Source organism: Vigna umbellata, chromosome 3, assembly GCF_029865625.1.
Source record: "Vigna umbellata cultivar VRB3 chromosome 3, Vumbellata_1.0, whole genome shotgun sequence".
Classification (NCBI taxonomy): Eukaryota; Viridiplantae; Streptophyta; class Magnoliopsida; order Fabales; family Fabaceae; genus Vigna; species Vigna umbellata.
The window spans coordinates 29,643,504-29,667,662 of NC_142167.1; the positions used below are offsets into that span (position 1 = coordinate 29,643,504).

Sequence of the window (24,159 nt, forward strand, 5' to 3'; positions counted from 1 at the left end):
ACAGAGAATATATGTTGTCCAGGATTTTACTGTAATATTAGTCAAAGACCAATTCCAGTGATCTTTTATCGCATTTTTCAAATCTTATTTTTGTTTACGTTGTTAATTTAATGTTAAAATCCAAATTGAAATCACAAATATCATCAGTAATTGATCTTGATAAATAATTTTAATTGATTAACGTAACTCAAATTCCCTTGGGAGAACGATACATTTTTACTTATCACTGTATTACTTGGAACGATTTGGTATACTTGCCAAAAAGTTATCAAGTTTTTGGCGCCGTTGCCGGGGAATTTGATTGTTATTGTTATTTCAGTCATTTATTGTTTATCAATTTCAATTATGTTCCATTATCTGTAAATCCATTGTTTTTAATTTTTGTATATCTGTATATATATATACATTGTGTATTGTTTCTGTTGTTATTTCTTTGGGTTGAGATCTTAAGATTTTCGTTCTCTGAATGAGTAGGAGAACAAAATCTGAAAATTTATTGTTTGATTCTGAGATTGAGAGAACAGCCCGTAGCAATAACAGTAGACGTAGGAGAGAAAATAGAAAAAAAGAAGCTAGAGAAGCTAGCTTATCTGATATCTTCAATACTTTTTCTTCATTTGATCAAAAGGATAAGGATATGGAGGGAAATAATGGGGAGGAACAAGGTAGGCGTACGTTGGAAGATTATGCTTCTGTGTCTATACCTTCATCTTTCAACAGTATAGCCCGACCTGTGGTGAATGCTGCTAATATGGAAATGAAACCTGCACTGATTCATCTTGTTCAAAGTAATCAGTTTACAGGAATGTCACACGAAAATCCCTATGATCATCTGACAACTTTTAATGAGATCTGTAACACTGTAAAAATTTTACATGTGCCAGATGAAGCAATTAGATTGAGTCTATTTCCCTTTTCTTTGGCTGGAAATGCAAAGCTTTGGCTTAATTCTTTTCCTGAAGGGAGTCTGACTGCTTGGGATGACGTAGTGGCAAAATTTTTGACTAAATATTTTCCTCAATCCAAGATCAATAAAGGCAAACAAGAAATATCCTCTTTTCAACAAGAGCATGAAGAGTCGTTGAGTCAAACATGGGAGAGGTTCAAGGGGTTGCTTAGAAAAACTCCAATTCATGGATTTGACATTCCCACTCAATTAAACATTTTCTTAGGAGGTTTAAAATCTCACACAAAGCTTATGCTAGATGCCTCTGCTGGAGGTAACATTAGGTGGAAGACACCTGATGAGGCACAGGAAATAATTGAAAATATGGCATCGAGTGATAATGATGTTCAGAGTGAGAGAGTGCAAACGCAAAAGAAAGGAATGTTTGAATTGCAATCCCAAGATGCCTTATTAGCCCAAAATAAAATCATGACTCAACAACTTGAATCAGTAATGAAAAAGTTGTCACAACTACCAAAGGAACTCCAAACTGTATCACAGGCACAACATAATCAAATTGTGCAAGGTTGTGAACTTTGTGGTGGAGAGCACCAAAATGGACAGTGTGCTATTCAATCCAATGCGAAGGAAGAGGTTAATTATATGGGAAATCAAGGTCGTTCAGGAAATTATGGAAATTATAATCAAGGATGGAGACCTCATCCTAGCATGGGTCAGGCTAGTTCTAGTAGACCACCACAACAACAATTTCAACAACAACCTACTCTTTCTGATAGGACATCCAAACTTGAAGAAACTTTGCAAATATTCATGCAAATGTCCATATCAAATCAAAAGAGCACAAAATCTTCTATAAGGAATTTAGAAGTTCAAATTGGTCAGTTGGCCAAGAAATTAGAAGACAAGCCTGCAAATACATTTGGAGCTAACACTGAAACAAATCCAAAAGAGCATTGTAAAGCTATTACTACAAGGAGTGGTAAAGTTTTAGAAAGTGTAGTTGTGAGAAAGAGGATGAAAAAGAAAAATTCAGTGAAGAGCAGGAAGAGAAAGAAGAGAAAGTTAATGAAGAAGAAGATAAAAAGAAGGCAGTGGAAGAGAGTCATAAAGGAAAACAAGTTTTGAATCCTTTACCGTATCCAAAGACTTTGATGGAGGACCATCCAAGCTCAACATAGGACCTTTAACAAGAGCCATGTCTAAGAGAATCCAAGAGGAAGAGGGAGCACTAACTACTTTGCTTTTATGGAGTATTAATTACTAAAATCTTCCTCCTCTTTAAATAACTTTACATTGTTTTGTAGGTCATTAAATAAAGCTTGGCAAAACACTTGGAGGAGTAACCAAGCAAGGAAAAGCAAAGGAGATAAAATTGAAGATGTTGTTGTTACGCTCAGATGCATGAACACCGTAGACAGCAACTCCATCTTCCTCTGCAGTTCTGCTTAGCTGGCAAACTTAGCTTGCTTCCCAAGCTTCTTTTCATTGCATCACGTGCCTTTAGAATAGCTTGCATAACACGTCTTAGAAGTTCTCCTTCATCTATAAATAGGGGGCTTCATCCTTTGTAAATTCAACTTTGAATTGATAATGATATGCTGTTGAGATTTCTCCAGACATTCTTTCAGAGTTCAAACACTTTGTGCCTATTCTGCACATTCTCCTCTAGCTTCCTTCCCTCTTGGAAGGCTTTCGGAGCTTGAGATTCCTTGATCTACTCATACACCTTCATTGAAACATTCATCAAACACTTACCGTGCCTCATCGTCATCCAACTAACCGCTGCCTTCTCTGGTTTTGGAAGTGTTCGTGATTGAATTGCAAGGATGCTTCCATCATTTGGCATCAAGAGCCAGTCGTTTCAGTCACGCTTCAAGAGCTAAGTGTCTCGTATCCATTCCTCTGTTTTTTTTTTCCGTCTTGTGCTGTTCATATATGTCACTGTTCCATTTTGTTTTCTGGTTTGATTCTGTGTTTGAGTGAATGTTTGATTCTATTCACTGTTCGTTAGTGTTTGTTCTTCATTTTAATCGGTGCAATTCTTTTAATTGAATCCAATTCATCTAAATTCATCATTTCCGTTTTGTATCACGGTCATGTGCAGAAAATCACTGCAGTTTTAATTCCGTCAAGTAATTGCTACTGTTTTCAGCTTCGTTTTTTTTTTCGTTTTCTTTGAGTCGTGTGCATCTACTAAGCTCTATGTTGATCCTATAAAGCAATGACATCAAATCAGCTTGATCATTTGAGTTAACAGCAGTGCACACTGTTTTTGGTTCCAAATTCTGCAGAAAAAAGTCAAGTTCTGGGTTTATATTTTGTAATCTGTTTTGATTCAGATTTAGTGATTCTTAAGCTTTGTACGAGTTTTTGTGATGTTCTTAAGCATTGCTAGAAGTATAACAACACACAATACTCACAAAATCACAAAAAGAGTAGTTGAGTTGTTTAAAACTCTGTTTCGGTAATGTCACAATATTTTCAAGTTTTGCACCGTACTTGATATCATTGCTTGTGTCTTAGGTCATTTTAATCTTCTAGCTCATCTTTTCTAAGCTAGATCTAGTGCATAGGACCATTCTTCTATCTTGTTTGATCCAGCCAGCCTTGATTCTATGCAATTTTTTCAATTCTAATGCAGATTTCTAGTTTTTTTTGCTGCATAATTAGCAACTCTGACTATGATTTCGGGCATGTGTATGTTTCTGTGCATTGCAACTGTTTGAACACATTCATTTGATCATTTAAAACCTGTTTGCACTGTCCAATTGCTCTTTTCATAGCCAAGGTATCATTTCAAATCTTGAACCATCATTTTACTTGAAATATGCAAGTGCACAACTCATATTGAGATCTTGTCTGTTTTAGATCAGTTTCATTGAGTTTCGAGTCATTTTTGGTGAATTAAAATTGGTTGGTTACTGTTCATATGGTAAATTTTGAGCCAACTTGGTATTGACTTGCTGCATCACCAAATTTTCCTCATTTTTAAGTAGTGCACTTGTCATCTTTTACAGCAGTCAATTTCTTTGCTGATTGAGTGCTTGGACACACCTATTATGATGCTATAAAGCTGCTTGAAGTGTCATTGAGCAGTTGACTTCACTGCCATTCAAATTCCATACTGTTGTTTCTTATTTTTCAGCCACTTTTACTGCTGTTGTCATATTTTTAGCCACCATCTTAGATTCAAATTGTAAACTGGTTTGGCAAAAGCTGGGGATCTTGTCCCAAACACAATTAAATCCATACACAGGTGTAAACCAATCTGAAAAAGGCAATTAAATCCCTGCAATCCAGTTTACACATCAAAAAACCAGAAAACACAAGTTCTACAGTTCTTTGTGGCATTTTGACAAACAGTTTGGAAATTACATCAAACAGTTTTACAGCACAGATTTTCCTCACTGTTTTGAGTCTTTTCTTGCTTTTATAATCTGTTCTAGACCCTATCCTAGGTTCCTTTTGAGTGCTACCTTTTGTTCTAGCCGTATATCACTTGCATTCATCATTTTTGGCTTCCAAACTATGTTTAAAAACTGGTTTTTGGTTAACTAATTTCTAGTGCAGCAGATTTTCCATCACCTCATGGTTTCAGTGTTTGACAGTGGAGTGTGACTTCATTTTGAGGTGATCCAAGTTCCAACAAGCTTCCTCCAAGAGGGTAGCATACTAGGAAGTGGAGAGTTTGTAGAATTGGCTACAAAGGTTGTTCTCCAAGCTGCATTCTTGTGCAGTTTTTAGCAGCATTTCCCCACCCTTCACACCAAAAATTTCACATACTTTTGGAGCTAAACTACATTCAGATTTGGTAGCCTTCCTTGTATACATAGAATAGCTCATTTTTCTCCAATTTTCAGCTTTGTATCACGGAACCTTTGGAGTTTAATTGCTTTACATTTCTCAAACTTAAAGTAACTTGGAAAAATGCTATCCAAGCAATTCCAAGTCTACTAAGCAACATTGTCATAGTTAGTTCCCACTTATTAGAGTGAAAGTGTGTCAAGGGGCTCCAAGTGTCACTTGCACTTTCACATAGGGCCGGTTATCATTGTCTTCCATTTCCATTCATTTATTTTCTTGCTTGATTATCTTTTATGTTTTAAGTCTCCGTGATACTTAGGAGCGCGTTTCACATAGTTAAACCTTCGTTTGGTTTCTAGGAGCATACCATCTTTGCATTTCAAAAAGGTTTTGAATGACTTCTATCTAGAAACTTGGGTGAGAAGCGTCAGGAGACACTCTGGCTAAGGAAGGACAAGGTTTCTAAGCTTGTCCATTGTGACTCACCTCTCCTTCCTGGGAGCTATTCGGTTTCATCACCTTTAGAATCTCTATCGAAGTCATTTACCAAAAACACCTCAAATTCTCTTTTCAAAAGTTTTGATTCATACTTGTGCAAGGTTTTCAAATCATTGTGAAAACAATTTCTCTACTTCACAAGCATGAGTCACTCTAGTGTTCAAGGTAATGTCACTCAAGATCAAGAGAACATAGAGTTGCGAGAAGAGCTCAATAGAACCAAGACTGAGTTGAATGAGCTAAGGCAAATAGTCGCCACTCTTACTATCAATCAAAGCAGGCACACACAGGGAAATCACTCTCATAGGCAAAATTATGATCAAGATGATCATTCCCACCATAGTGATCACCATACTTACCAACCTTATGATCACTATCAACACCCTCCTAGGCGACATCACAACCATAGAGAACATCATGTAGAACCTAAGCTTGACCTTCCTCCTTTCTATGGTAGAGATAATGTTGAAGAATACTTTGAGTGGGAGATGAAGGTTGAACAAATTTTTGAATGCTACAACATAGATGATAGGAGGAGAGTGACCCTAGCCACCTTAACCTTTCAAGGTGCAGCCCTTTATTGGTGGACATCCATCATAAGGGACCAAAGGATGAATGGCGACTACAAAATCTAATATTGGAATGAGTTGAAAGCAGCCTTACACAGGCGACATGTCCCAGCCTATTATGCTAGAGAAGTCATGGACAAGCTCCATAGACTTCAACAAAGAAACATGAGTGTTGAAGAATATAGGCAAAAATTAGAGTTACTCATGTTGAGAGCGGGAATCAAAGAGGAGGAGAGATTCACCATAGCTAGATTCCAGAGTGGATTAAACTATGAGATTAGAGATAAGGTAGAACTCTTACCTTACTTAGATCTAAATGATTTTGTCCAGCTATGTGTGAGAGTGGAAGAACAAAACAGGAGAACAGCTTCCGCAAAAAGAACCTACCCTACCACATCATCATATAGGAGAGATCTTAGGAGGGAGGGTAGCTTTCCAAGATATGAGGAAACCAAGGAGAGAGAGCAAGAAAGGACACAAGATAAGTTCAAAAGCAAAGATAGAGAGCTAAAAAGGGAAAAAGAAAGCTCTAAAGGAAAAGAACAAAGAATTCCAAGAGAGCCACCCAGAGATACCAGGGGTAGGGAGACTAGATGTTTCAAATGTGGGGCCAGAGGACACTATTCAACTGAGTGTCACTTTAAAAAGTCAACCTATATCCTTGAACATAAAAGTAATAGTGAGGAGTCATCCTCTAGTGTGTCTGAGTTGTCCTCATCTGAAGAGGAACATGAAGCTCCACCTTGCGATGGAGATCTTCTCATGGTTAGGAGACTCCTTGAGGCAAAGCATGTTGACTTAGAACAAACTCAACGAGAAAACCTATTCCACACTCGCTGCAAAGTTCTTGATAAAACATGTTCTATGATTGTGGATAGTGGTTCTTGTTGTAATTGTTGTAGCACTAGAATGGTTGAAAAGCTAGGCTTAACTCCTACTCCTCATCCTAAACCTTACAAACTTCAATGGATAAAAGAGGATGAAGGAATAGTTGTTACGGAACAAGTAAGTGTTCCCATTTCCATAGGCAAGTATGAAGACCAAATCATTTGTGATATTGTTCCAATGGAAGCGGGTCACATTTTACTTGGACGGCCTTGGCAATTTGACAAACAGGCTTTGCATGATGGAGTCACCAACAAGATCACCATTCAACATAAAGGCAAAAAGATTATCTTGAGTCCTCTTACACCATCACAAGTGCGAGAGGATCAGATAATACTTAAGAAGAAGTTGGATGGTGAGAAGAAACTTTACTCTAATAAAGTTTCCAAAGAGACGAAGTTGAGTTTGGTTGAAAGTGCCTCAACCAATGAAGTTGTCCCACCACACACTTCCAAAAATCTTTTCCTTGGACAACCTCACTTTCTTCTCTATTGTAAGGAGGCACTTCTTTCCATAAATCATCCACTTGATTCTCATCCAAAGGGGTTACAAAAGCTTTTGAAAGAGTTTAATGATTTATTTCCTAAAGAGGTTCCAAGTGGTTTACCACCTCTTCGGGGAATTGAACATCAAATTGATTTAATTCCAGGAGCCAGTCTTCCTAATAGGCCAGCCTATAGGACTAACCCCACAGAAACCAAAGAGATAGAGAAGCAGGTTAATGATTTATTGGGAAAAGGGTGGATACAGAAAAGCCTTAGCCCTTGTGTGGTGCCAGTGTTGTTAGTACCTAAGAAAGATGGATCTTGGAGAATGTGTACAGATTGCAGGGCTATTAACAACATTACAGTCAAGTATAGGCACCCTATTCCTAGATTGGACGATATGCTAGATGAATTACATGGAGCAAGCATGTTCACCAAGATTGATCTTAAAAGTGGGTATCATCAAATCAGAATTAAAGAAGGAGATGAATGGAAAACCGCTTTTAAGACCAAATTTGGCCTTTATGAATGGTTAGTCATGCCTTTTGGCTTAACCAATGCTCCTAGTACCTTCATGCGATTAATGAATCATGTCCTTCAGGAATACATAGGCAGTTTTGTTGTAGTCTACTTTGATGATATTTTAATTTATAGCAAAGGTCTTAAAGAACATCTTCATCATGTGAGGAAAGTATTGATTTTGCTTAGACAACACCATTTATTTGCCAACTTTGACAAATGTACCTTTTGTCAAGAGAGTGTTATTTTTCTAGGCTTCAAAGTTGGGAAAGAAGGAGTACATGTTGATCCTAGCAAAATCAAAGCTATCCAAGAATGGCCTATCCTCAAAACAGTGGGAGAAGTAAGAAGTTTTCTAGGTCTAGCAGGTTTCTATAGACGTTTTGTAGAAAATTTTTCTACTATTGCTGCTCCCCTTAATGAACTTTTGAAGAAGGATGTGCCATTCAAATGGGATGAGAAACAAAGTCTAGCTTTTGAGACCTTAAAGCATAAGTTAACACATGTACCCATTCTACATTACCTAATTTTTCCAAAACTTTTCAAGTAGAATGTGATGCTTCTGGGGTAGGAATAGGCGTTGTTCTTATACAAGAAGGTCACCCAATAGCTTATTTTAGTGAAAAACTTAGGGGACCTACTTTGAATTATCCTACCTATGACAAAGAACTTTATGCCCTCATTCGAGCATTGAAAACTTGGGAGCATTACTTAGTGTCTCAAGAGTTTATAATAAACACTGACCATGAATCTCTCAAGTATCTTAAAGGGCAAGGAAAGTTGAACAAGCGACATGCAAAGTGGATTGAGTACCTTGAGCAGTTTCAATACGTCATCAAACATAAAAAGGGGAGTACTAATGTTGTTGCAGATGCTTTATCTAGACGACATGCATTGCTAGTTACTCTAGGATCCCAAATACTAGGTTTTGATGACATTAAACAACTTTATGAATCTGATCCTACCTTTGCATCTACTTATGCATCTTGTCTTAAGAAGCCATTCGATGGATTTTATATTTCTGAGGGGTATCTTTTTAATAAAGGAAAACTATGCATACCCCAAGGATCTATTCGAAAGCTTCTTATCAAAGAAAGTCATGGTGGAGGACTCATGGGCCATCATGGAGTTGATAAAACTCTTCATACTTTGAAAAGCAAATTTTATTGGCCACACATGAGAATAGATGTCCAAAAGCATTGTTCTAGTTGCATAGTTTGTTTACAAGCTAAGTCTAAAGTAATGCCTCATGGACTCTATCTTCCTCTTCCCATAGCTAGTACCCCTTGGGAAGACATTAGTATGGATTTTGTCTTAGGTCTACCAAGAACTCAAAAGGGCTTTGATTCTATCTTTGTGGTGGTTGATCGATTTAGTAAAATGGGTCATTTTATACCTTGCCACAAAGTAGATGATGCTAGCTATATAGCAACACTCTTCTTTAAAGAAGTTGTTAAATTGCATGGTTTACCCAAAACTATAGTTTCTGATAGAGATGTTAAGTTTCTTAGCTACTTTTGGAAAACACTTTGGGCTAAGCTAGGAACTAAACTACTATTTTCTACTACATGTCACCCACAAACTGATAGGCAAACAGAAGTAGTAAATAGGTCTCTATCTACTCTATTACGGGTAATGTTGAAGGGCAATATTAAAAATTGGGATGATCATCTACCTCATATAGAGTTTGCTTATAATAGAGTAGTTCACAAAACTACTAAACTTTCTCCTTTTGAGGTTGTTTATGGTTTTAACCCTCTCACACCTCTTGATCTACTTCCCCTTCCAGAAACATCTTCTTTTCTTCATAAAGAAGGTCTTTCTAAAGCGGAGTTCATCAAAAAGTTGCATGAAAAGGTTAAAACACATATTGAAAAACAAACTCAAAAGTATTCTGAATACAACAACAAAGGGAGAAAACAAGTACTCTTAAAAGAAGGAGACTTAGTTTGGCTTCACTTGAGAAAGGATAGATTTCCTTCTCAACGCAAATCCAAATTAAGCCCTAGAGGTGATGGTCCTTTCAAAGTGATCAAGAAGATAAATGATAATGCATATCAGTTAGACCTTCCTGAAAGTTATGGCGTCAGTCCTACTTTTAACATTTGTGATCTAATTCCTTTCATAGGCGATGCCCAACAGGGTTCCCAAGATCTGGGGACAGATCTTTTTCAAGAGGGAGGGACTGATGGAGGACCATCCAAGCTCAACATAGGACCTTTAACAAGAGCCATGTCTAAGAGAATCCAAGAGGAAGAGGGAGCACTAACTACTTTGCTTTTATGGAGTATTAATTACTAAAATCTTCCTCCTCTTTAAATAACTTTACATTGTTTTGTAGGTCATTAAATAAAGCTTGGCAAAACACTTGGAGGAGTAACCAAGCAAGGAAAAGCAAAGGAGATAAAATTGAAGATGTTGTTGTTACGCTCAGATGCATGAACACCGTAGACAGCAACTCCATCTTCCTCTGCAGTTCTGCTTAGCTGGCAAACTTAGCTTGCTTCCCAAGCTTCTTTTCATTGCATCACGTGCCTTTAGAATAGCTTGCATAACACGTCTTAGAAGTTCTCCTTCATCTATAAATAGGGGGCTTCATCCTTTGTAAATTCAACTTTGAATTGATAATGATATGCTGTTGAGATTTCTCCAGACATTCTTTCAGAGTTCAAACACTTTGTGCCTATTCTGCACATTCTCCTCTAGCTTCCTTCCCTCTTGGAAGGCTTTCGGAGCTTGAGATTCCTTGATCTACTCATACACCTTCATTGAAACATTCATCAAACACTTATCGTGCCTCATCGTCATCCAACTAACCGCTGCCTTCTCTGGTTTTGGAAGTGTTCGTGATTGAATTGCAAGGATGCTTCCATCAGACTTATTCTAGAAAAGAAAAGGAAAGTCAATTTTCTAGATTCATGGCTCTCTTCAAAAAGCTGGAAATCACAATTCCCTTTTCAGAAGCACTTCAACAAATGCCCTCTTATGCTAGATTTATGAAAGATTTGTTGACAAAGAAGAGAAAGTATATTGAGGAAGAAACAATTGAGGTGCAAGGGAATTGTAGTGCAATCATCCAAAAACTTCTACCACCAAAATTTAAAGATCCTGGAAGTTTTACGATTCCATGCACAATTGGAAAACTCCCCATTGAAAAAGCATTGATAGACTTAGGTGCAAGCATCAATTTAATGCCTTTGTCTATGTTGAAGAAAATAGGGGACATGGAAGTAAAACCAACAAGGATGACCCTTCAACTATCAGATAGGTCTGTCAAGTACCCATATGGAGTCATTGAAGATGTTTTAGTGAAAGTTGACAAATTCACTTTTCTAGTGGATTTTGTTATTCTTGACATGGAGGAGGATACTGAAGTCCCCCTTATACTTGGAAGACCTTTTATGAAGACTGCTAGGGTGATAATTGATGTTGATGATGGTCATCTGAAGGTGAGGTTACATGATGAAACAATTACCTTTAATGTAGTAGAAGCTATGCAACACTCTAAAGATAGAGGAAATTGTTTCAGAGTTGAAGTTTTGGATGATGTTGTTGAAAAAGTGAGAAGTCAGATGTTTGTGAAATCTCCCTTAGAGCGTGTCTTGATAAATTCATGTGAGGAACTTACTTTAGAAGAAGAATCTGAAGTAGAGGAGATTTCACAACATCTGGAAAAATTGAAAGAAGAGAAATCCACTGATGTGAAAGTGGAAAAATTAGAAAAGGCTCACTTAGATGATCAGGAAAAGATGGAATTAAAAATGCTTCCTGATCATCTTAAGTATGTGTTTTTAGAGGAAAATGCCAAGAAGCCTGTGATAATAAGCAATTCTCTATCAAATAATGATGAAGCAAAATTGGTTGAAATCTTAAAAGAAAATAAAAAGGCAATAGGTTGGCACATCTCTGATCTGAAAGGTATAAGTCCAACGTATTGCATGCATAAGATTATGATGGAAGAGGACTACAAACCCATAGCACAACCACAGAGGAGATTGAATCCAAATTTGAAAGAGGTGGTGAGAAAGGAAGTACTTAAATTGCTTGAAGCAGGAATGATATATCCTATCTCTGATAGTGCTTGGGTGAGTCCTATACATGTTGTTCCTAAGAAAGGGGGTATGACTGTTGTTCAGAATGATAAGAATGAATTAATTCCTACAAGAACAGTAACAGGGTGGAGAATGTGTATTGATTACAGAAAATTAAATCAATCCACCAGGAAAGATCATTTTCCTCTCCCTTTTATGGATCAAATGTTGGAAAGGCTGGCAGGGCAAGCCTATTATTGTTTCCTGGATGGCTATTCCGGGTACAATCAAATAATAGTAAATCCTGAGGACCAAGAAAAGACTGTTTTCACTTGTCCCTTTGGTGTGTTTGCATACCGAAGGATGCCATTTGGTCTATGTAATGCTCCTGCCACATTTCAACGTTGCATGTTAGCCATTTTTGCTGATCTTGTTGAGAATTGCATAGAAGTTTTCATGGATGATTTCTCGGTCTTTGGCAAATCATATGATTTATGCTTGTAGAACCTGGATGTAGTCTTGAAAAGATGCATTGCCACGAACCTTGTGTTGAATTGGGAAAAATGTCATTTTATGGTTCGTGAGGGGATTGTCTTAGGACATAAGATCTCATCTAGGGGGATAGGTGTAGATCAAGCTAAGGTTGATGTGATTCAAAAGCTACCACCTCCTACAAATGTAAAAGGGGTAAGAAGCTTTCTTGGACATGTTGGATTTTACAGAAGATTCATAAAAGATTTTTCCAAGATTGCTAAACCCCTTTGCAACTTGCTTGTGAAAGACACTCAGTTTGAGTTTGATAATGAGTGTCTGAAAGCTTTTGAGATATTGAAAGAGAAGCTAGTCACAGCCCTTGTTGTAGTTGCACCAAATTGGACTCAAGATTTTGAGTTAATGTGCGATGCTAGTGACTATGCCATTGGGGCTCTATTGGGACAAAGACGTGGCAAAGTTTTTCACGTTATTCATTATGGCAGTAAAGTTCTGAATGGTGCACAATTAAATTATGCCACAACTGAAAAAGAATTTTTGGCAATTGTGTATGCTCTTGAAAAGTTTAGACCTTATTTGATAGGATCTAAAGTGATCATTTATACTAACCATTCAGCCATAAAATACTTACTGGCAAAGTCTGATTCAAAGCCACGTCTCATAAGATGGGTTTTACTGTTACAGGAATTTGATCTTGAGATAAAAGACAAAAAGGGGAGCGAGAATGTCATTGCTGATCATTTGTCTCGCCTCCTTAACACTGAGGTGACTAAGAAAGAAGGAGAAATTAAGGGAGAATTTATTGATGAGCGTCTGATGCTCATACAACAGAGGCCATGGTTTGCAGATATGGCTAATTTTAAAGCTGCAGGAATTCTCCCTGATGACTTGACTTGGCAGCAAAAGAAGAAGTTCTTACATGATTCCAAAGATTATCTTTGGGATGATCCTTATCTCTTCAAGTTGGGTGCTGATCACTTACTGAGGTGGTGTGTCACAGCAGAGGAAACTACTGGTATCTTATGGCATTGTCATAATTCGCCATATGGAGGACACTATAATGGAGAAAGGACAACCGCTAAAGTGCTTCAATCTGGGTTCTTTTGGCCAACCTTATTCAAAGACGCACATGTTCACGCAAAAGGTTGTGACAAATGCCAAAGAACTGGAAGCATTTCAAAAAGACATGAGATGCCACTGCAGGCTATTTTAGAAGTTGAAGTGTTTGATTGTTGGGGAATGGATTTTGTGGGACCATTACCTTCTTCCTACAACAATGAATACATCTTAGTAGCAGTGGATTATGTCAGTAAGTGGGTGGAAGCAACAACATGCCAAAAGAATGATGCCAAGACAATGGTCAAATTTCTCAAAAGACAAATCTTCTCAAGATTTGGAGTACCTAGGATCCTCATAAGTGATGGAGGATCACACTTCTGTAACGCTCAATTGGCTAAGGTCTTGAGACACTATGATGTGAGGCACAAGATTGCCTCACCTTATCATCCTCAAACCAATGGCCAAGCTGAAGTTTCTAAAAGGGAAATCAAAAGAATTCTTGAAAAGACTGTTTCATCATCAAGAAAGGATTGGGCTGCAAAATTAGATGATGTCCTTTGGGCATATAGGACTGCCTTAAAGACTCCTGTGGGGCTAACACCCTTCCAGTTAATTTATGGCAAGTCATGTCATCTCCCAGTTGAGATGGAACATAAAGCATATTGGGCACTAAAATTCCTTAACTTTGATTCTTCTCTTTGTGCAGGAAAAAGAAAGCTTCAGTTGCAAGAGTTGGAGGAAATGAGGATGACTGCTTATGATTCTTCAAGAAAATATAAAGAAAGGGTCAAGATGTACCATGATAAGAAGCTGATAAAGAGAGACTTCCAACCTGGACAACAGGTATTGTTGTTCAATTCCAGATTCAAATTGTTTCCAGGTAAGTTGAAAACTAAATGGTCTGGTCCTTTTGTGATAAAGGCAGTCAAGCCTTATGGTGCTATTGAATTGATGGATCCAAATTCTGGGGATCCAAATAGAAGTTGGATTGTAAATGGTCAAAGATTGAAACAATATTTGGGTGGAGAGGTTAAACGCCTCACCACAATTATTCACTTATCTGAACCATGAAATGTCTGGGTCAAGCTAGTGACGTTAAAGAAGCGCTTGCTAGGAGGCACCCTAGCACATGTTTGTATATATTTGTGTTTGTTGATTGTGTTTCTGTAATTGTTAAGTTTGAGTGTGGAGAGGAAGTGCTAAGATGCTTGAGGAATGAGTTCTGACGCTCTATTCGCACAGCGCACAGCAGAGGTGCGCTATGCGACTAGATGATTTTATGAAGTAGTGATTTATTCGCACAGCGAATTTCATGCGCTATGCGAGAGAGAAAAAGAAATTGTTTTGAGATTGAACTTCGCATAGCGATTACATTCGCTTTGCGATTTAAAAGTTTAATTTTTCTCTTTGAGGAAGTATTCGCATAGCGCATTTGATAAGCAAGGCGAATAAAATCACTAGAGCAACTTGAGCATTTAATTCGCATAGCGCACACTTTGCGCTATGCTACCAAAAATTTGAGGGTGAGCTCTGTTAAATGAGAGTGATTTGAGTTGTGCTTTAATTCGCATAGCGCGTAGCTGAAATGCGCTCCGCGAATTATGTTCAAAAAAAAAAAAATTGTAATAAGTCGCACAGCGCACAGCTGAGGTGCGCTATGCGACTAAACACTAAAATTCAAAAAAAAATATAATAAAATATTCAACTGTGCAGAAAACGAGAAAAATTCGCACAGCGCACAACTGTGGTGCGCTATGCGAATTTACTCGTTCAGTTTTTTTTTTAAAACCTACTTCTTCCCCATCTCATTTTACCATTCTTCATTCTTCATTTTACCCTAGCCACCATTCTCTTCCATTTTCGCACAGCGAACGTCTCCTTCCTCTCTGCCAATTTCTCCACTTTATCTCCATTGCCACCATTTCACTTTCTGCTTTGCTTCAAGTGCTTCTTCACTCTCCGATCTTGGTCACTCTCCACAGGTTTCATTGTCTACTCTCCATTTGCTTCTCTGTTTTTAATGTTCATAGGAGTATGATAGGAGTTGTGGTCTGATTGGAATGCTCTCTTGAACCATTGTGTGCATATACACTTTCAAGCACCATCTGTTTATGCATATCCATGACTGTCATTTGATCTCTGATAGAAGTCCTCTGGACTTTGTCTCGCTAGGCGACACATCCGCATAGCGAATTAGAGTCCTGATTTTCTGAACATGAAATTCGCTTGGCGAGACAGTCGCAAAGCGAATTATAGGATTGATTTCTGATATAAAATTCGCACAGCGACTCTGGTCGCATAGCGAATGGTCTCTGAGCAAAGACACCTATTTCGCATATTTCGCATAGCGAATCTAGTCGCATAGCGAATTAGTCTTGACAGCAGGCACTGAAAGTGCAAATTCGCATAGCACACGCTGGGCATAGCGAATTCCATCTGCCAGCAACTGTGTTTTGAGTCATTCACTTGCTCTGACCCATTTTCCACAATTGTTTGCACTGTCCATTATTTCTTGTAGATGGCACCTCCCAAGAGTACACAAGAAAAGAAGAGGAAGACCACCCGAGGGTCTTCTTCTAGATCCCAACCTTCAGAAGCCCAAGAGGAGACCTTGTCCTGAACTATGATCAGGACCGTTTTATATCAGAGGCACATTCTGATAGGTTTCATCAGGTTATCATGGGCAGGGCATTATTACCTGAGAGGAGGGTTGAATTGAAACCTGGAGAGTATGACCATATCCAAGAAGAACTGGAGAAGAGAAGATGGAATTTTGTTCTCGCCAGCCTTCCAGATGAGATTGATGAAGTCTTGGTCAAAGAATTCTTTACAAATGCTTGGGAACCTGATCACTCTCAGCCTCAGTCTAGAGTTTCAAAAGTGCGAGGCAAGCTAGTACGCTATGACCGCCGATCAGTGAACAGGATTCTGAATACACTGATGTTTCAGCCGTGCCCTCTAGGCGCTTTCATGTCCAGCTATCCTGACCATGACCTTATTGCTTCCACTTTATGCCTCCCCGGATATGGCTATCAGCTTGGCACTAGTGGGACACCAGTGAGAATATTAAGGAAACATTTGAATTCACTGGCCACTATGTGGAGTCTCTTCACCTTCACAAACATCTGTCCCAACTCTCATACTTCCGACATCAATCTGGAAAGGTCGTATATGGTGTATGGTATTATGATAGGGATTGACATGGATGTCGGAGCTTATATCTCCCAAGAGATGGCACTGATTGCTGATAATGACACATGTAAGCTTGGATTTCCTGCCCTGGTGACAGCCTTGTGCAAGGCCAGTGGAGTACCTGGAGTTTCTGATATCACCTTGAAACTTCAACCCCCTCTCAACAAGAAATTCTTTGATAGAAATTGCACCAACAGGGGAGAGTTCTCTGCTATGAATGCCCCTCCTCCAGTTCCCCCTCCACGCCGGAATGTTAGAGCGGCTAGACCACCCGTAGCACCGTTCGTTCCTTCACCTGATCTTTTCACTCGCTACATGCAGTAGAGTCTGGCTCGTCAGGACGATATCCGCGACTGGTGCACTAGTTTGAGGCAGGGTCAGGTGTCCTTACAGGATAGCATGTATAACTTGTCTCTGGGAATCCCTGATTTTCCTCCCGACTCACTAATGAGTGGGGCCTAGTTTGCAGAGCAGATTCCATGGCCTGAGGGCAGGCCTGAGTCCAGGTGGGGGAGTGCTTATCCAGGAGCATCAGAGCCAGAGCTAGACGAGCAGGAGGACATGATGGCAGGCAATGGTGATGAGGAGGAAGAGGAGCCAGATCCCAGATGGACACAGCAGAGTTATCATTCGCAGGAGAGTCAGTGGAGATCAGGAGCTGATGGGTCGTGGTAGAGCGACTCTTGTTGTTATGTTGATTGTCATTTTGTATTTCAGTTTAGTTGTTCGGAACTTTGTTTAGTTCAGTTGTGTTTGTGGTTGTAAAGACAATTGTGTTTTGATTTAATGATTTGGCATTGTCTGATTAAGTTATGTGATTCTTGAGGATGATGACATGTATGTTTGTGGTGGCTGTGCTTAACAAATTTTTATCTGTGTGTATGAATATGACCAGATCTGTGAGTGTTGAGAGCATATGATGATTGTGAGAGATTGAGTTGTCTAGATATGGAATTGGCTTTTGCAGGATTTTTGATTCTACGTATATACACACAATTTTTGGTTAAGGAGGAAAAAGGCCCTGTTGATTATTGATTATATAGCTACTTGACCAGATAGCCAACCTTTAGACACTGTGATTCATTTGTGAACCTCTTTGAGCCTTGATTTATTTCTTTCACCCTGAGCCTATTGTGTGATCCGACCTTACACCTTAGAAGAGAACATGTACAATTCTTTAAATGAGGTTACTGTTGAATTCAAGTTTGGGGGAAGTAAAAAAAAAAATATGATGCTCAAAATGAAAAAAACAAACAAAAGGTTGAGCTGTGAAAGAAAATGGTATGTACTGTATGATATATTTTGGGATCTGAGTACTGGATTGGTAATTGAAGTTGTTCTCTTCTTAATAGGTGTCTTTGAATCCAAGAAAAACCATGATTCTTTTTCTAGCCAAGCCAAGCTTTAACCTGAAAAGACCTTTGGACTTAACCAATAGTGTGTGAAGGTGTGAATTAAATGAAATGCAAAAGCTGATGAAGTTCTATGTCAATTCTACTGTCAGGTGAGGACAAACACTTGAGTGCAAGTAATGATAAATGTTGATCTGGGTTTTCATATTCTATGCACAGGTGATTTTGTAAGTGATGCTTCATGTCATACTTGTTGAAATCTTTTGGAAATGCATGTGATTTATCTCTGATGTGCCAAGTCATTCTATCAAAATGTCAAATGTCTTTTGTGTTGTGTTGTTCAGTTTCTTTCTGTGATTTCCTGAGGGCATGAAATAGTTCAAGTTTGGGGGAGTTGATAAGTGTGAAAAAGAGTTGTTTTTACACTTATAAATGAGCTCAATCTTGTAATTATTCATGTTATTACTCAGTGAAATGTTGTAATAGGAAGTAGATTGTTTGTAAATTATTGTACAGGAAATGATGTATAATTGGGAGTCTGTCAGCTAATTCTCGCATAGCGCAAGCCAAAGCTCGCACTGCCAAGAAATGGAAATTCGCATAACGCACCATTACTTGTGCGCTATGCGAATTAAGGAAGTTTTTGGTTTTAAAAAGACGTGACAGAAAGGCAAAAACCATCTTCTGACACACGAACATAGCCAGAAAAATACTGGAGAATTCAGAAGACGATCAGGAGACCTGTCAAGACATCAAGACTTCACTTTCTGCAAGGAATTGCTGTAAGGAGTACGTTTGAGATGTCTAGGATAGGCTAAATTTTCTGTTCATTGGAATTGGTTGTATGACGAATTATTAATGTAAATTTCTTGTGCAATATATGTTTCTGTTCTTGTTCTTTTCTTGACTTACTCTTGATTATACGGAAGTATTAATCTTCTTAAAGGTTCTTTTGTACTGGGAAGTATTTTTAGAACCAGAAACGTAAGAAAAGAAACTTAAAGTAACTACGCTAGGAATGGCTTCTGTGCTTTTGGTCATTCTCAACATCTGATTTTAATGCAAAAATTATCTGATGAATTAATTAAGGAATTAATAATTCAATAGATAATTTTAGAACTTGTTTTAAGGAATTAAACCAAGATACTCTCATGTGAATGCTTGAACAGAGAATATATGTTGTCCAGGATTTTACTGTAATATTAGTCAAAGACCAATTCCAATGATCTTTTATCGCATTTTTCAAATCTTATTTTTGTTTACGTTGTTAATTTAATGTTAAAATCCAAATTGAAATCACAAATATCATCACTAATTGATCTTGATAAATAATTTTAATTGATTAACGTAACTCAAATTCCCTTGGGAGAACGATACATTTTTACTTATCACTGTATTACTTGGAACGATTTGGTATACTTGCCAAAAAATTATCATCTAAACTTTTACTTTTTCCTTCAAGGTTGGCTTAACCTCCTTCTAGGATGCATCACTTACCCATTCATCAAGCCACTCAATCTCCTATTCTTCATGCTTCTCGCCTTCATCATCTTCATCAAGGAATCTTCATCAACTTGTTTGAAGGATCTTCCATCAAATAAAAGATGACAATGAGAAACAAAATTGACAATAAACAAAAATGTAATTTTATTACAGGAAATAAAATTATAATATTTCTCTCTATAAATCCAAGGAGAAACAAATAACATCTTCTCCTGAAAATAAGAAAACACAACTACTTAGAGAATTTAAAAAAAAAAAACAAATTTTCTCTTAATTTTTTTCACCAGTGACTTTGGTACGTTCTATTAAGAAATCATACGCCCTTTTTATTACAAGAAAAACACCAAAGCAAAGTCCCTCTTATGTGTGAGTTCTTTTCTCACATAATCAATCATTAATGGTGGAAACTTCCGGCCTATGAGAAGTTGGTTAAATCTAATAAGACTAACAAACTAAGAAACTTGATAGCTTTCAGAAATAGCAAAGCAATTCAGTACAAACAAATTACTGTTGCAGCTGAAGAAAACTTGATATCTTTAATTTATACAAAAAGAATAGAGATTGTATTATAAGAAAAAATTAAACAAAGTATAGACTAAATAAGAACGGAATGGTTAGCGATCGATTCTTATTTGCACCAAGTGAAGCAAGATTATTTATTTTCACAAGCATACAATGCGATCAAAATTGAAACACAAAACATTGAAATAAAAAACGAAACACAAATTGAAGGAACAAACGTCATATCTAATAGAGATGAAATGCACTAAAACGAACATCAACAGAGATGAACCGGATATGACTGCATGAACGGCAAGGAGAGTGCTCTGAACGGTGTGTCTGAGAGAGAGAGAGGGAGAGAGAGCAAAGGGCTGTGAACCTAGAGAGGGTAGGTAGCAAGCGAGAAAGAACAAACGCACCGGAGAGAGCAAATGAAAAATTCCAAATTATTTTAAGTGGAATTTGAAATTCTATAATTGAAGTTAATAAAAAATACCTTTTAAAATTACTAGAATTTGAAATTCTTTCTAAGTACAGTAGCTAAAGAAAGTATTCTACCACATAGCATTCTAAAGTTCGCTAAAACACTGAATTACCCTATAAAAATTCGTTATCGAAACATACCATTAAAGGTTTGTTCTCCATATGCCGATTGATGACTTCATTATGTATACAGTTTGTTAACTGCTTATATGGTTTAGCTCGTCTTTCAAGATGCGAGTCTTTTCAATAAACGTTCTGTTACCTGAGCCAGTTTGACAACCAAAATTAATTTTGGCCCAACAAACCAAAAACTGTGGTTTCTGAAAACCCTTGTTTGAATCCTGATTTAAGAAGCAGTGCTTCCCAAGTCCTGGCCCCAGGAACAAAGCTTTTCGCAACAATTTTCTTGGTCAATTCTATTGCTTCAGAAATCAAGCCTTTTTGGCACATCTGAAAGATGATATTATCAAAGGATGAAGATCTAGGAAACAAACACTTCTCCAACATTTCCTCCAACAAAAAGCACGCTTCACCAATCTCACCTTTCCCAACCAAACCATCAAGCATGATTCTGTATGAATGCAAGTTGAGCCCAACACCCTTCCACCCCATTTCCTTCATTACCTCCCTTGCCTTACGTAAATCCCCTGCTAAACACAAAGCACCCAATAAAGTATTGCAAGTAACCACATTTGGTTTGCATTCTAACTCTTCCATAGAAGCAACAATCTTAAAGGCCTCATCTATGTTATTCTGCTTACACAAACCATTTATATACACGTTATAAGTATAAACATCAGGAACGACTCCAAACACAAGTATTTCATCAAATAATTGATCTAACTTTACATACTCCCCCTCTGCTACAAGCCCACTCAAGACCATAGTATAATTAACAACATCAGGTTTAATTCCATCTTGTTTCTGCTGGTTCAGAACATCCAAAGCATCCATACCCTTCCCTTCCTTCACCAAGAACCTAATCATGTTTGTATAATCCCTGACACCAGGACAAAATCCCACTTTCCTCATATCCCTCCAAACAATCAAAGCCTCACCACTGGTCAGATCGTCTTGTTCACACAATGATGATATTATCGAAGAACATATTGTCTCATCCAAACCATACCCATCTTCTATCATACAATTCAGCATCTTAATGGCATAACCCACCCTCTTAATTCTACACAAGGCCTTGATCAAAACCCGAAATGTCGATTCCTCAATGCGAATGTTCATATGCTGGCTTTTCAGCAAGATGTCGGGAACCATTTTGAGATACTCTCTCTTCCTACAAAGCAGTGAGAGAACCAAATTCAATGAGCAAACAGTTGGTGTGCACCTGAACCTGGGGATCCTGAAAAACAAATCCACAGCATCTTGGACCTTGTCAGAAAGACCATAGAACCTAATAAGGTACACAAGGACAGACTCTGGAGTTTCAAACTTCTCCAAGTGTTCAAGGTGGTCAAGGAGAGCAGGAACGTCCTGCAACTGGGAGGTGTTGGTTAAGGTTTTTATGACAAAGTAGTAAGCTTTTGGAGTTGGGTCACAGCTGTAAGCTTTGAATGAGTCAATGAGAGTGGAGAGAAGAAAAGGGTGGGGAAGGTTAGCTGTTTGGGGTTCCTGGGAAAACCCCATTTCAAGGGTTGCTTGTTTGAGCTTTTGCATGGCTTGTTGTTGACCAAAGTTGTGGTGCCATGGGGTCTTGTAAGGAGAGTGTGGCCATTTCCTGAATTTTCTGAGGTATTTGTTAGCTCTCTTGGATAAGGGCTGTCTCACCATTTCGATCTGCCGAGGAACAGAGCAAGAACGGACATTGGATTAATTGTATCAACGAAACAAAACCAAAATTTTGGCTTGGGAATGATGCAAATCAAACCTTAAACTGAGACAGATTTTGACAAAATTATAGACGTACGGTTATATAAATAGTTAATGTAATTTCCTTTATTGAAGATTATGTATCTTTTATTTATATACTAATAAATTACAATAACTACTATTCATTCGTTAAAAATTAGAATAACTTTCTTTGCATGAAAATATGCTGAGGTATTTCTTTCCAAGGACAATGTATTTAAAAAAAATCAATTTCTATCATATTCATCTTTATTTTAAAATTAAAATTCAATGTTTTTTAAATTACCAATAGTTAAAATTAATATTATATAACAACACAATTTTTTTTCTATAAAGTTAAAATATTATTTATACTTAAAATAATTTACTTATCACAAAATTTGGTACTATACAACTTAATATTTAAAACCTTTTATTTAATATAAATCTTAATTATATGCATATATATATATATATATATATATATATATATATAAAACAAAATTTTATAATAAATATATATATATATATATATATATATATATATATAAATGACATAAAAACATAAATCTTTTAAAATGTAAATATTATATTTTAGATTATGAGAAACACCTAATATAAGTGTATTGTATGTCTTTTAAAATGTAAATATTATATTTTAGATTATGAGAAACACCTAATATAAGTGTATTGTATGTCTCTTTAGTTGAGTTCTTATTAGTTGACCATTCACTCTTAAGTACTTATAATCATATTTTATGCCCTTTGGCTAACCACTCTTAACCAAGCACCTTTACTTCGAGCTTTTATGCATCGACTAATCCAAGTCAAGCTCCTCTAGGTTGAGTTCTTACGGTGTCACTTCTCATCACCTTTTCAAAGAGCTTTCCTAGACAAGAATATCTCCGAAATTGCTACGTCGAGTCCAGTACTCCTTGCTACTCTCATAGAGATCACAACTGGAGTCCTCAAGGTCAGCTCCCAAAACCCCTTTACCTTTGGTCGAGATACAAACTTTTCATCTACACCATCACATCACATACGCAGGCATCACTTTCACAATATCACATATTCTATTTCATATTATTAGACAACCACATAATTTATACTCACATCATTATTACTACATGCAATATAAAAATCACATCATATCCTCTAACATATTTTAACTTAAAACAAGTTATCAAACCAACAATGAAACAACACATTATTTCACACCCAAGTTCATCACACAAAATGATCTTAGCGCAAGACATCCTCTCATACAAAGCCACTTGATATATGTAGATAAGGATAACTCAGTCATCAGATACAACTTGATGGCAACCCCTTTAGGGACTTTCCATCTAAAGAAGTATCAACTTTACTCTAAGACCAAGAAAGGGAAGTTGAATAAAGGACTTAATATTTTCTTTCTAAGTCTTAGAATGTTCTCTTTAACTAAATACTTGTTTTGTAGGTCACTAATAAGAGTGGAAAACCATAGCCAATCAACCAAAGAAGCTTGGTGAACTAAGGGAGGCAAAGGAGGTAAAGAAAGGAAGAAAGGAAGTGCTTTTTGGATTGGAAAAGCAAAGTTGATATACAACATACGGCCAACCAAGCAAACCAGCGTTTCCACTTTCTTTTAAAGCATGTTTTCAATGTTTACCGTATGGAACATGTGGCCAGCTGTATAGCTTCTCCTGCACACTTCTTATAGAGCTTCATGTACATTGCTAATATGTCCAGTAGCTTGCTAGGCAAGTTTCTCTTCATCTATAAAAGAGAAGCCAAATCACTTGTAAATGTAACTTGAGTTTGATAATGAAATGCTGCTGAAATCCAGCCATTCTCTCAAGTTCATTGCTTAAAGCTATTTTAGCTTGTCTTCCTCTAGCTCCCTTCCCCGTTGGAAGGCCATCTGAGTTAGAACTCTACCTCACACACACATCCAAACACTGTCACGCATTTTGACAAACACCTTGCATGCGCCGAACTCCTTCAAACCATTCTTCATTCCGCTGCGTCATTCTGTCCAAGGAGCCGCTCCAGTCT

At 37.4% G+C, this 24,159-nt stretch overlaps 3 protein-coding genes and 1 non-coding gene across 4 annotated transcripts; 2 read left to right on the forward strand and 2 right to left on the reverse strand.

The window, feature by feature from the left end:
* Positions 1-1,033: 1,033 nt before the first annotated feature.
* LOC148202208 (small nucleolar RNA R71) lies at positions 1,034-1,140 on the reverse strand. The gene has a single exon (XR_015785367.1). It is a non-coding gene; the product is annotated as a small nucleolar RNA R71 (small nucleolar RNA).
* Positions 1,141-5,910: 4,770 nt separating this feature from the next.
* LOC148202209 (uncharacterized) lies at positions 5,911-9,968 on the forward strand. Its single transcript, XM_088109559.1, has 3 exons — positions 5,911-7,600; positions 8,218-9,051; positions 9,796-9,968. Exons 1-3 carry the CDS (start codon positions 5,911-5,913, stop codon positions 9,966-9,968), a joined length of 2,697 nt encoding a protein of 898 aa, XP_087965685.1.
* A 944-nt stretch (positions 9,969-10,912) lies between these two features.
* On the forward strand, positions 10,913-14,320 carry LOC148202210 (uncharacterized). Its single transcript, XM_088109038.1, has 2 exons — positions 10,913-11,314; positions 13,859-14,320. The coding sequence occupies exons 1-2, from the start codon at positions 10,913-10,915 to the stop codon at positions 14,318-14,320; spliced, it is 864 nt and encodes a 287-aa protein (XP_087965164.1).
* Positions 14,321-20,273: 5,953 nt separating this feature from the next.
* LOC124835566 (Pentatricopeptide repeat (PPR) superfamily protein) lies at positions 20,274-22,163 on the reverse strand. Its single transcript, XM_047310521.2, has one exon. The coding sequence runs from the start codon at positions 22,063-22,065 to the stop codon at positions 20,566-20,568; it is 1,500 nt and encodes a 499-aa protein (XP_047166477.1). The 5' UTR covers positions 22,066-22,163; the 3' UTR covers positions 20,274-20,565.
* Between the last annotated feature and the right edge of the window lie 1,996 nt (positions 22,164-24,159).

Coding starts and splice junctions, on each gene's coding strand:
- LOC148202209 (XM_088109559.1), top strand. CDS start 5,911: ATGGACAAGCTCCATAGACTTCAACAAAGAAACATGAGTGTTGAAGAA. Junction 7,601..8,217: donor CACCAAGATTGATCTTAAAA/GTGGGTATCATC, acceptor CTTTTCAAGTAG/AATGTGATGCTTCTGGGGTA. Junction 9,052..9,795: donor TGATCGATTTAGTAAAATGG/GTCATTTTATAC, acceptor TTCCTTTCATAG/GCGATGCCCAACAGGGTTCC.
- LOC148202210 (XM_088109038.1), top strand. CDS start 10,913: ATGACCCTTCAACTATCAGATAGGTCTGTCAAGTACCCATATGGAGTC. Junction 11,315..13,858: donor CTTTAGAAGAAGAATCTGAA/GTAGAGGAGATT, acceptor ACACCCTTCCAG/TTAATTTATGGCAAGTCATG.
- LOC124835566 (XM_047310521.2), bottom strand. CDS start 22,065: ATGGTGAGACAGCCCTTATCCAAGAGAGCTAACAAATACCTCAGAAAA.